Source organism: Panicum virgatum, chromosome 9N (assembly GCF_016808335.1).
Source record: "Panicum virgatum strain AP13 chromosome 9N, P.virgatum_v5, whole genome shotgun sequence".
NCBI lineage: Eukaryota > Viridiplantae > Streptophyta > Magnoliopsida > Poales > Poaceae > Panicum > Panicum virgatum.
Genome location: NC_053153.1, coordinates 61459673 through 61476435, shown reverse-complemented (window position 1 = coordinate 61476435; position 16763 = coordinate 61459673). Strand labels below are relative to the sequence as shown.

At 44.8% G+C, this 16763-nt stretch overlaps 1 protein-coding gene across 4 annotated transcripts; it reads right to left on the bottom strand.

The window, feature by feature from the left end:
* Positions 1-4536: 4536 nt before the first annotated feature.
* LOC120693020 (interleukin-1 receptor-associated kinase 4-like) lies at positions 4537-15455 on the bottom strand. Of its 4 annotated transcripts, XM_039976420.1 has the most exons (8): positions 15170-15370; positions 14563-15041; positions 7653-8697; positions 6615-6952; positions 6400-6535; positions 6177-6319; positions 5901-6087; positions 4688-5109 (listed from the first exon to the last, which is right to left on the bottom strand). In XM_039976420.1, exons 2-8 carry the CDS (start codon positions 14725-14727, stop codon positions 4778-4780), a joined length of 2346 nt encoding a protein of 781 aa, XP_039832354.1. In that variant the 5' UTR covers positions 14728-15041; positions 15170-15370; the 3' UTR covers positions 4688-4777. The 4 variants fall into 4 exon arrangements, with proteins under 4 accessions (XP_039832357.1, XP_039832355.1, XP_039832356.1 ...); XM_039976423.1 differs by lacking the exon at positions 14563-15041 and having other exon boundaries at positions 4537-5109; positions 6615-6937; positions 15170-15455; XM_039976421.1 differs by lacking the exon at positions 15170-15370 and having other exon boundaries at positions 4537-5109; positions 6615-6937; positions 14563-14814.
* Positions 15456-16763: the final 1308 nt, after the last annotated feature.

The window sequence follows — 16763 nt, the reverse complement described above, 5'->3', positions numbered from 1 at the left end:
GGACTTGACGTGTTGACGGAGATGGCTTGTTCATGGGATTCATGATGATCTGAAGTAATATGTGCCGGCGACAGCGAGCAGCAGTGCAGATTACGCGGAGGTTCAACCGGCGGCGTGCGCGGCACCTGGCTCGGCTACGGCACAGGCATTGGCTCGGACGTGCACGCGTGGGCCACAGTGAGCATGTGCACCGTGAGAATCAGGACTCAGGAGGCGTTGGCAGGTAGAGCTAGAAGTGCATACGTATGCATGCATGTGGAATTATTTTTGCTCGGTCAAACTTACCTTGCGTGAGGCTTGTTTATAGTGGTGACGTGCTATTGGGTAGGCTCTTTGGTGCAAGAGTCCGATCAGGTTTTGGACTCCGACTTCATGAAGAAATAGGTCACGGCTGGATCCCATGGTGCATGGCGATTTCACGGGTGCATGACGTTGGGACTCTGACTCCGTGAAGGAATAGGCCACGGGGTGGGCCCACAATGCATGGCAAGCTAATTGGTGGACATGTGCATCACGGGAAAGAAAAAAAAAGGAAGGCCTACATAATATGAATAGGTAACGGACTGCTGCAGGAATCCAATTTTATTTGGATGCGGTGATCAAGTCTCCATAAAACAAACAGAGCAGACGCAAAGATTGCATCAGAAGGCAATAGAAGCTGTTCGTGGAAACCGAAGCTTGCGGCGGTGCACAGGCGAACAACGGGCGGCGTTCGGACTTCGAAGACGGGTCGGCGTTATCGTGTGCGACGGCAAGGAGGTCGACAAGGCTTGCGAGCGGCGTGGCTGTGTAGGAGTACACGGCGGCGACCGCACGAGGAGGTCAGCACAGCACACGTAGGAGGTGGGTGCTGCAGCATCGTGCGGCGTCCGTGGCGGGACGTGAGGAAGGGGATCACACGACGTGTTGGAGGTACGTGGTGTGTACAGTACACCTGTGTTATTGATTTTTCGGCGATATGTGGTAACAGGCAGATGGTGTTGATGGCTTCCAAGTTTGAGGTGGCGAGGTTCGTTGACACCGGAAACTTCGGGCTGTGGCAGACGAGAGTGAAGGACCTGTTGGCTCAGCAGGGTATCTCGAGGGCCCTCAGCGAGAAGAAGCCGGTGAAGGTAGATGGATGATAAGTGGGAGGAGATGCAGGCACAAACATGTGCAACGATGAGGTTGTGTCTCGCTGATCAGATCATGTACCATGTCATGGATGAAAGCTCGCCTAAGAAGATTTGGGACAAGTTGGCCGAGAAGTTTGTGTCCAAGACTTTGACCAGAAAGTTGTATCTGAAGCAAAAGTTGTATGGGTTGAAGATGCAGGAGGGGTCAGATCTTGCTGAGCATGTGAATGTCTTCAATCAATTAGTTGCTGATCTAGGGAAGGTCGACGTGAAGATTGAGGATGAAGACATGGCGATTGTTCTTCTGTGTTCATTGCCGGACTCTTATGATCACTTGGTTACTACGCTAACGTATGGCAAGGAGAAGGTGCAAGTGGATGATGTTGTTTCTGCTTTGCTTTCTCATGAGCAGAGGAGGAAGAATAATTCACACGAAGAGTCTTCTGGGAGTACTTTTATGGTCAGGAGGGATCAGAGTGGTGAAGATAAGAAGGGCAACAAGAAGAAGAAGGGATCGCAGTGCTATAAGTGCAAGGGATGGGGATATAAAAAGGCTGAGTGTCCGGAACTGAAGACGGGTGGAGGAACCGCAAGTGTGGTGATTGCCAAGAAGCTGGATGACTCGGATAGCGATGGTGATGTTCTCACAGTGTCAAGTGAAAAGTCTTGTGAAGAAGCGTGGTTGTTGGATTCAGCTAGTTCGTTCCATGCAACACCAAACAAGGAGTGGTTCTTGTCATACATTGAGAAGGATGGTGGTTTTGCTCACTTGGGAGATGATTCGGGTTATCGTATCATAGGAGTGGGTGATATCAAATTCAAGATGTGTGATGGATATGAGATGCTACTGAAGGGTGTGAAGCATGTACCAGGGCTACGGATGAATCTGATTTCGCTTGGGATCTTGCATGAAGAAGGATGGCTGTATCAGGTGGCGCCTGATAAGAAGACCTTGAGAGTCATGCATGGAGGCAACGGTCATGGTTGGTGAGAAGTCATGTGCACACCAATACAAGCTGAAGGGAAGCGTTGTTGAAGGTGGAGTCATGGATGGCAATGCAACTATGGGGTTGTTCTCTCCGACGGCCGGCGAGGTGGCAGTGGCCTCGTCGGGCTGTTCTAAGTGAGCAGCAAAGGGAGACAACTCAAGTTCGGTACACAGAGGTTCGAGCATGGATGGCTTCAAGGTGGCGTGCATATTCGCCAAGGTGGAGTTTGTTGAATATGTGTCGAATATGTGTGTTGGTGGAGAGTGTCTCTGGAACGGACGAACACAACAACAGTAATGGGCAACACGGAAGTCAAGTAATAAAGTGATCTTTCTTCATTTCCCCAGATCCCCTTCAATGAACATTACACAGGGTATTTATAGGTGGCGTTACAACTTCAATGTACAATTACTCTATTGCACCCCTACAACGGTAATATTCTCGGAATATTCCTAGATACGAGCGTAATTTGCCCGTTACAACTTGAGTGCGCCACAGCTCAGCAGCGGGACCCACGCCGACCCCGGCATCTTCGCCGCATCCGACGAAGCTCCCGGACCCGCTGCTAAGTACTCTGCGAGACTCGTGTTACCAAGTCTTCGCTCCTCTCCGTCTTCTTGCTCGTGGAACGGCGAAGACGGAACACCTCCGCGATAGCTCCTGGCGTCAGCTTTAGTCTTCCGAGTGCACCGTCTTCGCTTCCTGACCCGAAGACACGCGAAGATGTGTCACCTTCTGCTGGTAGACCTTCGGCTCGCCCTTGACTCGATGTCTTCGCGTTCCTCCGGCGATCTGACCGAAGGTGGTGACCCCAACAATGTGTACAGTTCGGTTACGACTGGAGTTGAGTTATGGTAGGTTAGGGATAGAGTTTGAGTCATACTTTGTATCTCTTGGGCTCATAAATATGAGGGCACTACCGTGTAACCGTGAGACGACTTAGCGGCTGGTGTGGGCGGTAGCGTTGCTGCGGTGGTGCCCGGATGCCGGTGTAGCTGCTGTTTATGGGGAGGAGTGCCCGTAGTCATGCCCCGAGGATGTAGGCATGTCGCCGAACCTCGTTAAAAAACATCGTGCCTCGGTGTCGTTCTCGTTCATGTAATCTTATGATTTGGTTTTGTGTTTTTGGGGTTATCGCTTCCGCGCAATTATTCTAACATTGCCCCTTCATATGGTTGTCCATATATTCATTCCTTACCCTATTATTGCGATTCAAGGGATCTTCATGCTTGGATTTGTTTCTATAATAATGGATGAATCAGCTAACTGAAGGTGTTGGGTGCGGGTGAACTCAAATTCCATGTTTTCTTAAAAACACTGTATGCTTGATAATCATATGCATTTCTAATATTCAACAAGTGAACCGTGGAAAATGGATATCGCCACAGGGATTTAGTATAATGTGGTGACCCTTACAGCACTCTGGAATCTGGAGCTGCTATATTTGATTGAACTATCTGTTGTTGCTGTTGCATTCTGTTTATTGGTAGTTATATGTGTTATTTGAAACCAAGAAAACCACCGTTTCATGCTTCCTATGTCTCTTTGCAGAGATTGAAGGAGATAAATACGCAGTACCAGGAGAAACTATTAGCACTTCGGGCTCGGCAAGCAAACTATAGAGATGAATTCCTGCGTAAGGAATCTTTGGCACGCCAGCAGCAATACCAGCAGGCCAGCATGAGCCATTATGCCAATAACTCTGTGGCTGGGGAGCGACATGGTTATCACCCAACAGCTTTGCCTGGAGAGCAGCATGGTTATCATCCAGCAGGAGCAGCAACACCTGCCGCTGCAGCTGGAGGTGCTTATGGAGAAGCTCATCGGGGTTATGCTTCTGGCCATGGCCAGTATGAATCCTTCACTGATAGACCAGATTGCCCAGAGTTCCATGGTGGCGGCAGAGGTCGGGGTCGTGGTTTTGAACACCGTAGCCAATACCCTGGTGGTCGTGCTTATAGTTCCAGTGGCCGGAGATTTTAGGTGTTATTAGTTGCACAGTCCGTCATGTTGAGCTCATCACGGCTTATCTCAATTTGCTGTAACGTACTCGATGCTTTAGAAGCTTTTGTTGCAATCTCCTGGAAACCTAAACGCCTGTAGAACCTGTCCTACAATCCATGTCACAGATATGTTAGTATTGAGCTACTTTTACGGTTTTGCCGGAGTTCCTTCTGGTTGTAATTTGTGGACGAACCAGAGAATACGGATGTCTTTGTTTCTCTGCTATCCATATTCATGTTATATGTTCTCTGAAGCAATAAAAGTACATGTTTATTGAAATTAAAATAATAATACTAGCCTTGCTTGTGTTTTTTTAGTTTTTAGTAGCACAGTATTGGTAGATATTGTTTGCTTTGCAGGCAATTTGCAGTGACGATTCTGCAGCAAAGCAGTTCAAGAATCTGAAGAAAATGCAGCTGGACCCAACAAAAAGAACTATTTTTTAACTTAGATACAACACAAGTGGACTGCTAAAATATACATATGTAGAGAAAAAGTTGCACCAACGAAGCAGGTAGCAATACACAAAGCAAGATATATTAATATTATACACTCGTCAGAAGCTAGTTGCCCCTGAAATCCCTCATCCGTTCACCGTTTTACTCCATTGGAGTCCTACAAGACGACGATCCTTCAAAGAGGCAAGGACAACCGTAACTAGCAATTCTCCTACTTGCCAGATTTCAATGCACTCTTGGTGTCTTGAAGGCCTTCTAACAAGGTCACAACCTGATCCATGCCAGGCCTGCATTGTGGGTCCATCGACAAGCATTGCAGTGCTAGGGCTGCGGTCTTCTGCGCCGCAGGAAGGCAATACTGGGAATCCAACTGCGAGTCCAAGAAACGGGACACCCTCCGCTTGTTGGTGATGTAAGGCCTAGCCCACTCCACCAGCCTGTGCTGGCCAGGTGGGCGGTTCTTGTCCAGAGCACGCTGCCCAGACAGCAACTCCAGAAGAACAACACCGTAGCTGTACACATCACACTTCGCGGTCAAATGGCCTGCGCATCATGAGGGTAAACAATAGACGTTGCCATCAATTATACATATGCAAGCCATGTTGACTTAAACCATTTGATCATGTGCGCAAATTTGTAGGTTAAAGAACAATTGCAACTTGCATGCAGTCGAGTAATCACAATTTGTGTGTTGACTTGACTTGTACCATAACTTCTGATTTCATGGTAGTTCATGCATGAAACCAGCTGGAGAATGTAGTTGCATTTTTTTGGACTAATCAAAGGCATTGCACAGTTTAAAGTGCCTTTCAAGTAGCATAACGTGATGCTTCAATGTTTCCCCCCTTTACAGGATGCCATACATCATACACTTAATTCCTAAGTTTTTAAATCGTAAGCAGCACATGCACAAGACAACAAATGCCAATCAAGGGACTGTACATCAACATGCTGCGCTCTTTGCTGACACAAATTATTTTATGTTCCCCAATTGCAATTGATAAATGAGTTGCTTTAAACAAAAGGCGCGTCTAAGCACAATGCAGGATCATGCCATATAAAATTGAATAAATGAATCTAACAGAAATTGCATGCACAAAATCAGTATCCTTGTCTTGCAAAATATTTCTTTTCTCAACTACAGAGAAATGGAGAAATAATGAAAAAGAGAATGAGGATTGATGAAATAAAAAAAAAACTAAAAAGGAATGAGTTATGATGAAACACCAATGTTTCATTTACCCACTTTCTCAGCATAGTAATTATAAAGTGTCAAAACAACAGCAAACCAATATGATGTATTACTGGCTGGCATATCATGCTGCAAAGATTACCTGTTGCAATATATTCAGGGGCAGCATATCCGTGTGTCCCCATGAATGTTGCAATATATTCAGGGGCAGCATATCCGTTTGTCCCCGTGAAGGTCGTCCCCATGAGCATAGTAGGGATAGTATAACTTGTATAACCACTTGGACCATCTTTTGCCAAACCGAAATCAGACAATTTTGCATTGTACTCCTGTAAAAAGTCAAATAAGAATTAAATATCTTTAGATCAAAGTTCAATTGACCTGCACATATTTTATAGTGAATGATTTGCATACAGACCGAGTCGAGAAGAATATTGGAGGTCTTGAAATCAAGATAGATAACTTTAGCCTGGTCGCCGTGCAGGAAACCAAGGCCTCTGGCCGCCTCAAGTGCAACCTTCATCCGTAAGTTCCATGGGAGCGGTTGGAAGTACGACCCTCCTGTAATATCATAGCATTCAGTCCTTATTCGCAAGAATCCAAGAATGAAGGACTTCACAAAAGAAAACTTGAGAGCTTACTCCTGAAAAGATGATGCTCCAAGCTCCCTCTTGGCATGTACTCAAACACAAGAAGCCGTTCTTCATCCTCCCAGCAGTACCCAATAAGTTTCACAAGATTAGGGTGGGACAACTGCCCTAGGTAATTTACCGCATCCTACAAAGTTATTGCAGACACAAATTAAAACCACCTTCGAGTCAAACAAATGCAATAGGAGTTGGTGGGGGGCACCAACCACCCATTCTCTGTGCCCTTGGAAGCTGTCGAGCTTGAGCCTCTTCACCGCGACAATCATCCCAGTGCCCGGTTTCACAGGTGCAAGCGTGCGCTCATCCATCCATCCCTTGTACACCGAGCCAAAGCCTCCCTCCCCGAGCATGCTGTCCAATCTGAAGTTCCTTGTGGAGCCTTTCAGCTCACTGAAGGTGAACTTTCGGACATTTGATGACTCCAGAATCTCTGTCTCCGTACGAGGAGTAGGTGGCACCGACGATGAAGAGCAGGATATCTTGGTATCAAAGGTGATGGCATTCTTGCTGCTGTTCTTAGAACTGGTCCCTGAATCACAAGCATCTACTATATTAGTAAGAGAAAGTCTGTCCCTTGCGATGCTATGCTTCCAGAATTGAAGTGCTACCACTTCTTGCCTAACAATCTTACATTGTTGTAAGGGAAAAGTCCATTTTTCAACCCTGAACTATCATGATCGTCCAATTTTGGTCCTTGAACTACGAAACCAGACATCCTACACCTTCAACTGCCGAAACCGTTCAAAAAACAACCCTGGCCTCGAGGTGGTTTTACTACAGTATAATTTCCGAATTTCTAGGATTTTACACCTCTCTCAATTAAATAATAGAGAAAGTATAGTTAATATTGTCTAAAAATCGTGATATTTTGCTGGAAGATAGCACAAGAGACAAGGAATCTATTTCGGCTAGATGTGCTACATTAAACATAAAGGAATTCGAATTAAAAAATTTTAATAATGGGTAGAATTCAAAATTCCTTGAATTTTTAGGCCAGCTAAACCTTTGCTACAAATGCATTAAAAACATGATAATTCATACTTTTTTTATTTAGTTTAATAATATTTTTTTATTGGTCCAAGACTGCTCCAAACGCAAACGCTTGATAGCCACCTTGGTTCCTGCCCCATAAATCATGCCACGGTACACGTTACTATATTCACCAGCACCAACATGGAGTGACTCATCAAAGTTGTCTGTCGCAGCCTTTATATCTGCAAACAAGAACTGACAGAGACACACACCTGACGGCAAAATATTGGCTGGGATGTTCGCTGAAGCTGGAGGTGCTGTCTTGTTCCTCCTAGCCCAAGAGAACAGACCTGAGTGTTGCGATGCCTGATCCTGACGTGAAGCTTTCTGTCGTAGCACCCTAAGACGTTCCACCACGTCAATCATCTCAGGGCGTTTCTCCCTTTCCATCGTTACGCATTCACCTGCTATCTTTGCAACCCCTTCAACAACCTTCATATTATCCTTGCTTGCAATTTCAGCATCAAACATCCATCTCACACCTCCGGACCCCCTTGCAAGAGCACTAGTAAATGCATAAACAATGTTGACGTTGTCAACTACTGTTGTTGCCTTTTTCCTGGCCATCAGCTCAAGGAGAACAACTCCAAAGCTATAAACATCATACTTCACAGTGAGACGCCCATCCAAAGCAAACAGAGGATCCATGTAACCTATGCTTCCTATGACATTCTCGGTGTGCAGTGTCTTATCCGTGTTGGCTAGTCTTGATATTCCGAAGTCTGACAATTTTGCATGGAAGTTGCTATCTAAAAGTATGTTACCAGGCTTGATGTCGCCATGGATAACCCGAGTATACATGTGAGAATGAATGTACGCCAACGCCTCCGCACACTCGACGGCGACCCTAAGTCTTATATCCAAAGGGATGGGAAGATTGTCATGGTGAAGAGCATCACTTAGATTTCCATTAGCGACATATTCAGTGACCAGCATAAGGGCATTTTCCTCCTCACAGCAACCAATGAGCCTCACTACGTTCTTGTGGTTGATTTCACGATGGACGATCAGCTCTTTAGCGAAGTTTTCTTTCACATTGTGGATAAACCTTTTCACTGCAACCATGCTTCCGTCCTCAAGAACCCCTTTGTATACTTCTCCGAAGGCACCTCTTCCAAGACAAGTTCGATAGCTGTTGGTCATTTTGTCTATGTCGCCTTTTGTGAAGCATTTTATGCTATGGTTACTGTGCACCATCCATTTAGATCTATCAGCTTCTTGGATAAGTTCCATCACTTTGTTTCTGGGGGGGGCCTCCTGTGGAAGCAGTAAGTTCAAAAATATGACAGTTAGCCTTGAGTAAAACACTGGATAATAACAGATGATCGATACGGTAAAAATCAGAACCTTGCCCTCAATGGTTTCTTTTCGTTGTACTAATTGGCACTTCTGGCAGTGCATTGTTTATATGAACAAAGTAAACCAGTAATCTGTAACAAAAAGTTATTTTCCACCCACTTCAATGAATGAGTTGCAGCTCTCTGATGTTTCTTTGAGAGAAAGACCAAAACTAGAGAGCTATTGACCTAAAAAATTGGTTCCAATGGGTTGATTAAGATCAGGTTAATAAGTTCAGTTTCATCTAACACAGATTTTGACAGTGTGTCAAACCCGGGGCAGCGGGGCTGCTCATAGGCGTAGAATGTTCTAGAATAAGGGATAGCACATGGCATGTACGTTATCCTCTTGTAACTACCCGAACAAAAATAGAACTAGTCGACATAAAAGGAAACTACTCGACCGGGCTCGAGTAGGACTCTAGGCTAGTATTCGGCTAGGATTTCCATGTAACACTGTCCCCCTAGACTATATAAGGGCGAGCAGGGACCCCTCCAAAACAGACAATCATCTAAGACAATACACAACACACAAGACGTAGGGTATTACTCTCTCGGCGGCCCAAACCTGTCTAAAGTCTCGTGTTACTTGTACCTTCGAGTTCAAATCTCGGCGAGTCCCTGCCTACATCTTACCACCTTGGGGGTATCTCTCGGTGGGCTTGGCGGTAAAACACCAACACAGTGCGAGAACAATCCACGATGTATGTAGTGATTTCTAGGTGGAGCAGATGCTGGTTGACCAAAATCGGTGCGTCTTTAATTAGAAACAATAACCATCACATTGCTTGGTTAGCTTTCCATTGGTTCAAGAGGAAACTGGACTAATAGCCTAATAGGGAAATTAATTCGGGTAAATCCCATGCTTTGCGCTGGGCTTAAACAACCGGAGAATCTATCTAGATGTTGCTAGTTAAACAGCGGTGCCTACACTACACATGAGAATGTTTTCAGAGTCTACGTTGGCGAGGATACTCTGAATCTAAAGGATCTTGTTTTTTTTTTTGAGCTGTCTATATGAAACTCGAGTGTTTCTTAACCCCTCAACACTCGAGTGATGATATAGGACAAAACACACTATTTGACGGCAAATGAAAAATCGAGTGCTGCCACAGGATGTAGCACACGGGTGATGAGACAAGACAAAACACACGATTTGACAGCAAAGGAAAAAACAGGTGCTGATGACAGCAAAGGAAAAAACAGGTGCTGCAACGGGATGCAGCACCCGAGTTACCAACCGTGAGATCCAGATATAAATCAAACAGGCAAATGGAAATCAAAACTAAAAAGAATCAAAACAGAATATAGAAATAACAAGTAAAGTAAATCAAATAGCAAAATAGATGAAAACGAAAAAGAAAAAAAGGGTAAAATCACAAATGGATTCTATAGTCAGGAAAATATAAAATATTTGTAGTGAAGTTATGCCCTGCAGATGCAAATAAAAAATATTAAATACTACAAAGTCACAAATTTATGATATAGGCAGTAAAATGATAAATTTTAATTACTGGTTGAAACCCAGGAGATGCAAATAAACAACTTGAAATTTTTTTTAAAATATATTAATTAAATACTACAAAATCACAAATTTATGATATAGGCAGTAAAATGATAAATTTTAATTACTGGTTGAAACTTGAAACCCAGCAGATGCAAATAAACAACTTGAAATTTTTAAAAAAATATACGTGATTACACCTTAATGTTATAAAAGTGACAGTACAATCAGTGATGTAATTATGGCATCAAGAAACTGGAATATTGATTACTAAAAAATTTGAACATAAATTAATCAGCAACATAATATGCCTCATCATTTTAATTTTATATGCAGCCCAACTGCAAATAAGAAGCAATGACCAAATCAGGATGGGCTGAAACGTGCAAACAGAATTTAAGGCCCATAAAACGAATTTAATGGCAAAAAAGTAAGTTACCAATAGAAATCATACATGATATAGTTATCTAAACCAAACTGCATACATACTCAATCCACACAAAAAAATGGGGCACAGAATATGCATACAGTACAAATGACAGTGAGGATGTTCAGGTATTTACAGTGCAATTGAACTGTATATGAATAACAAGAAATAACATTAGCGGTCCAAATATTAATAATAGACATCCATTTGTTCACACACATGGTTCAAACAAAAACCAACTGAATAAAAAAAAGAAGAAAACACTTCTTCTAACCAGGATTACTCTACAGATGATCAGATTCAGATGCAGCACTAATTCAATCTAGACAGAATTGAACCTGACAAGACTTCATCTATAATTGTAAAAAGACAATGGTAAATACTAATGAACTAATAGCCAAGCTTATTAAAACGATAAAACGACGAAACGAATAGAGGGTAGATTTTAACGAAACGATGGACGTTTTAACGTTTAAACGGACGTTTCACAAGGACGTTTTCTCGTGAAAACGTCGTTTTCACGTCGTGAAAACGTCGTTTTAATAACAGGGCTAATAGCACTAAAAAATAACTACTAACACATTCATCACTAGTACAGTTCTGCAACATATGCAAAAAGATTAGTGAACGGCCTGTGACTAATAAAATCTATCCCAAAAAATAACAGACATAAACAAATCCATACTAGCACAGCGTCCAAAAGCAGAAAAAAGAGGATTACAGCCCTCACATCTTCCCCATTAAAATTAAGTAAACTGTAAAAAAAAAGGCTTGTCTAGTTCACAAAAATGTCTAATCAAATAAACAACATCGTCTCTAGAGGAGAACAACCATTTCATGAGGGTATGACCCACCACCCCATCTCTCAAATCAGGTAGCAAAAACTTCTAAATCCAGGCTTAAAAAAATCCTAGTGGACCAAAAATAATTGAAAGCTGAAAATAGGCTAAAATCTTAAAAATAGACTCAAACTGACACTGAATTAAGCACTACAATCAGTTAATTACACCTGACATCTTAGTAAGAAAACATATTGACTACTAAAGATTACACCCTAATTACATATGAGTTACAATAGAACCATTAATGTAACTACAACTACTATAAACTGTAACCATAGATATATAGTGATAATATGGGATATAGTTGGAAATATAAATAATATAAGTACATTACAGTAAGTCTTGTTACATAGTACAGTCAAATATTAGCTGTCAAAATTAGTTCAAGTGAACTGTAATGATGAGAGTATCCATAGTCAAGGGGCGCTAAGATCTGACGCATACAATTTGATATCCAACTAGACAGCTAAGCAGGATAAGGACCAACAAGAATGAGAAGAGAGAATCCAAGTTCAGCTAGGCGCTAGACGGATTCTAGGCGGTGACCCATTGCCTGGCGCCTAGGTGGGATTAATCGTGCCTAGGCGGTCCTAGGCGTTTTTCTAGGCGTTTTGTATATATACTAATATTGCATATATTATCTTCTAAAGATAAAAATAAACAGCTGAATAGTGAGCCTAAATAGATAGAAAGGCTGGCCTAGATAGATAGAAAGGCCCAAGAAGCAAGGGCTCAGCCCATCTCCCACTCAGAATCCAACCTTATCCATCCATCTCTGGTTCCAGCCGCCCGTCCTCATCGTGCCTCGCCCGCACTCACGCCCGATGCCTTCTCCCGCATCAGGCGCCACCGCAGGTTCCGCTCCCTCTCCGGCGCTGCCTTCTCCCTTCTCCTCTGAGCGCCCGCCGTCGCCCGCGCTCGCTGCAGTCCGCGCGCGTCCGAAGCTCCTCTGCCGGACGCTCCTCCACCTGCCTGCGCCCTCCGCCCGCACAAGCCCGTGTGAGCGCCCGCCGCCGCCCGCAGCTCCTCCCCCACCGGCGACCTCCGCCAGACGCTCCTCCACCCCCATCAGCGCCGCCGACGAGTTGCCGATGCCTATGGGTCCGCCTACCCCCATAGGCAAGGTGCTGACCTGCCTAATCGCCGCCTAGCGGAACATGGGAGAGAATAAATAACTACATATTACGAGCACACAATTCAATTCAAAGAAAACATACTGTATATTGGTCGATAAGAAAGACAATCTTGTTGAAACTTTAGAGTTAAAAACAGTATATGTTGACTCAATTCAATTCAAAGAAAACATATTGTATATTGGTTGCCATGAAAAAGACTTCGTTTTGAAATTTTGGACTACATTACATTATATCTATTACCAAATTATTGTAAACTAATAATTGTAACCTCTGATAGTATAAAATTTAAATTTCAGAGCATTTCATTATATTTGTAGTGGATGAAAATTTATTTGTCAAGTTGGTGTCCAGACATGAATATTGAAGAAACTAGGAATATGTGTAAAAAGTGAAAAATGAAGAAGCCTATTAAAGATTGATGAAATTGAGAAGACAAATAGCAGGCCGGCGCCTCTCCTATTTTTGTATATTAACATTCCCTGTTACTTTCATTTAAATTCACAACAGCATATGTTACCTCTCCCATGCAATGATATATACTGTGAACCCCCTTTCTACTAAGCATGGTGCTCCAGTTTCTTCATTATCAGTAGCTTATTCTCTTCATTATACAGTCCGGTATATCACTGCTATACCTGTTCAAAATCCTGCTATAGCAATTATCCCTACATAGGAGAAACTAGAATATCCTGCTATATATGCACTCTGGTTGAATATACAGAAAAAATTGAGAAAAAGAGAAAAACTATAACCACATTCATTATACATGAACTGAAATAAGGTTGTTTCCTCAGAGTACACAATCATATACAAAGCTACTGGAAAGAGTCACAGATCTATGTGCGAAACCAACTGACCCATGAAATTCGAAATCGGTAGTGGTAGCTGAACAGTAGAACATGAACAATCAAGCTTAGAGCTTACTAGCCAATAATGAAATGGTCAAAATGGAATACAAGTTGAAGCATTAGTCGAGAAACAAAGTAACAGAACCCCAATCAGATGCAGGCATATAGAACAAACGAATTCAAACCTAGACAAACATGAAACATGTGCTGCGCAATTGACAGGGAATAAGAATAAAATCCAACCAAAAGAAATGGATGGGCAATCATCCTTCAATGAATCAACTAAAGTCAAAGTCAGAGCCACACACTAATCACCAATCTTAGGCGTATAAATAGAAAATAATCTAAATCCTACACAATTTTGCCTCAACAGGCACTCATGCGCTCAGCAGAGAACGAAATGTCTAGATGATGTAGCTCAAAAGCAATGCGTGCCAAAAGTCTTAAAAAAATGTCTAGCCCCACCTGCGCTCATTCAACGACTCAACAAGGGGGAAAAGAAGTATCCAAACAATAAATCACAAACGAACTAGCCCTAAGCATTCAAATCCAACTATGATTCAAGTGGGTGAACATGCAGATCAGGTGGATCTATAGCAACAGAATAAAAAAAAACTCAATTTAGATCAAGAAATCAGACTACAGAGCAGCAGCTACAGAGAACAGAGCAAGCTACACAACCGAACAGAGCGGGTACAAGCTGAATCAAACCAAACAGCATATCCACTAAACTAATCTCATGAATAATTCGGTTAAAAGCTACACAACCGAAGCGAATCCCACAGCAGAGACAGCTAGACCTATCAAAACAACAGAAAAAACCTAAGTTAATACCACGAGAACGGAATGAATTTAGATGAGCAACAACTACAGGACCAAAGCACAGGGGCAATCGATCAAAATCAGCCAAAGAGGAGAGCAAAAACATGAAAACCACAAGGAAATAAGAACAACAACAGTGGAAATCTTCGAATCGCAACCACAAGGGAATAAGAACAACAACAGTGGAAATCTTCGAATCGCAGTACCTGAGCTCCTTGGGGAGAGCCACGGTGCAGATTCGGGGGGAGAACGCGCTCAGCTCCAGACGGAGAACGAGAGAAAGGAGAAACCGAAGGAATGGTCTGGAGAAACAAAGGCGCGGCTCCCCAAAAATTGTAACAATAGACACAGATATGTTGGGCGCACCACATGTAGAACGGCAGAACAGACAAAGCATCACCGAACAGATCCAACGAATAGAAAGGATCCAGTGTGAGTATCGAACGCTCCAGAAATCGAGCGCTGGCAGCCGGAGAAACGCTCGAGCAACCTTTAGCTTTCCCTTTTTTTTCATTCAGATGTACATCTAAGAAATGATCGAAGAAGGCATACAACAAGGTAGCAGGCTCAATTTTTCTTGTTCTTTCATGTTACCCCCAAAGAAGGGGGCAAAAGGGAAAGTTGAAAGTTCACAGCTCATCTGAGTTGCAGGCACCCGGAGAATTTTTCGACGGATAGAAAATCTCTAGAAATCAAAGATTGCATAGGCATTGATAATTTTTCGACGGATAGAAAATCTCTAGAAATCAAAGATTGCATAGGCATTGATGGACGCCGCTAATAAGGATGGACGAGCGGGCTTCACGGCATTACCTGTTGCGGATGGATTTGCGGGCGCCAAGTCAATCGTCTCCCTCCGGTGTACAACGACGCTTACCGCCTTACCGGGCTGCCATGGAAGGGAGCATCAATCGTGGGTGGAGTGGAGTATATAGTACAGGCTTTGGTGCAGAGGGGAACCGGATCAGAGATGATGCCCGGGGTCAGGTCAACCATGACGCTTACATCCTTTCCGTGTGTGAATCTATAGCCAAAACTTTCAAAATAGCAGTTCACCTGGAATATTCCCACCCACCTCTCGCGCCGGTCCCATTATTCTGGAAAATTTTGGTTGTCTGGCTGCATAAATGTGTTGCCACCTCTTGCGTTGAAGAGCATTGCTTTGAGTGTGTGAATGAAAAAAATCAAAAAATTTGTCATAACTTGAGCGCCATCCTCTCATCAATGAGAGTAACCATTGAACTACTAACAACTAGTATTCGAGCCGTACTTTTCTATAGGTTGGACATCTCTTGTTCCTCCCCTTCCCAAGCAGCTCAGCCACCACCACCACCAGTGCACCAATAGCAGCACCGACTGCTCCTCCTTCCCCCTTCCCTTCCCCTTCTCCACGCAGCAGCCCCCTAGAGGCGCGCCATGTCCAACGCACAGTCTCGGCGTTCGGTCGCCTTGAGCGCACGGAGGTTGAGGTCGAGCCCTTGCGCAGCAGCATCAACGGCTCCATCGCTGGCGACATCACCGCCGACGGGGACCTTGAGGAGCTGACGGGGGAAAGGGCGCAGTGGGCAGCAGGCCACCCCCGACGGCGGCGGCCCGGAGCACCGCGCGCACGGTGGCGCCCCGAAGGACCGCGCACCCGGCGGCGGCGGCCTGGAGCATCATGGTGGCGGCCCCCTTGGCGGGGGCGCGCGTGGTGGCGACGGCGCCCCTGGCTGGGGCGCACGCGGCGGCGCCCCCGGCTACCACGGCATCTAGGCGGAGGTCAGGGACACTGTCCCAGCGACGGATGGCCAAGTCTGCTCTACGTCCTTGATGTGCAGGTGGCACAACCCCTATGCCTCGCTGCATGTCGAGACGATGAGGCATGATAGTGGCACGAGCGCTTTCGGGCACCTCCACTTCGAGGCCCTGAAGCAGCTCGGTGCCAAGGAGATGGTGCGAGGCCTGCCGTGCCTTGACCACATGGAGCAGTTCTGCGACGTCTGCGTGTTGACGAAGCAGAGGCGGCTCCCCTTTCCCCAGCAGGCAAGCTTCCGAGCCAAGGAGCGGCTCGAGCTCATGCATGGGGACTTGTGTGGCCCGGTGACACCGGCCACACCAGGATGACGACGCTACTTCCTGCTGCTCGTCGAAGACCTCTCCCGCTATGTCTCATCGAGTACGTCCACCCGGGGCATTAGGCGTGCGTAGGCTGCTGCAGAGGCGGAGTGCAGCTGCAAGCTGCACGTGCTGCGCACCGACAACAGCGGCTGAATTCGTGTCGTACTGTGCGGATGAGGGCATCCAGCACCACTAATCCACACCGCACAGCCCGCAGCAGAACGGCGTCGTCAAGCGGCGCAACCAGACAGTTGTGGGGATGGCCCGAGCCCTCCTCAAGCAGAGGGGGATGCCAGCTGTCTTCTGT

Coding starts and splice junctions, on each gene's coding strand:
- LOC120693020 (XM_039976420.1), bottom strand. CDS start 14,727: ATGTGGTGCGCCCAACATATCTGTGTCTATTGTTACAATTTTTGGGGA. Junction 8,698..14,562: donor GCTCTCCCCAAGGAGCTCAG/GTACTGCGATTC, acceptor CTGCTTCCACAG/GAGGCCCCCCCCAGAAACAA. Junction 6,320..6,399: donor GGAGCATCATCTTTTCAGGA/GTAAGCTCTCAA, acceptor ATGATATTACAG/GAGGGTCGTACTTCCAACCG.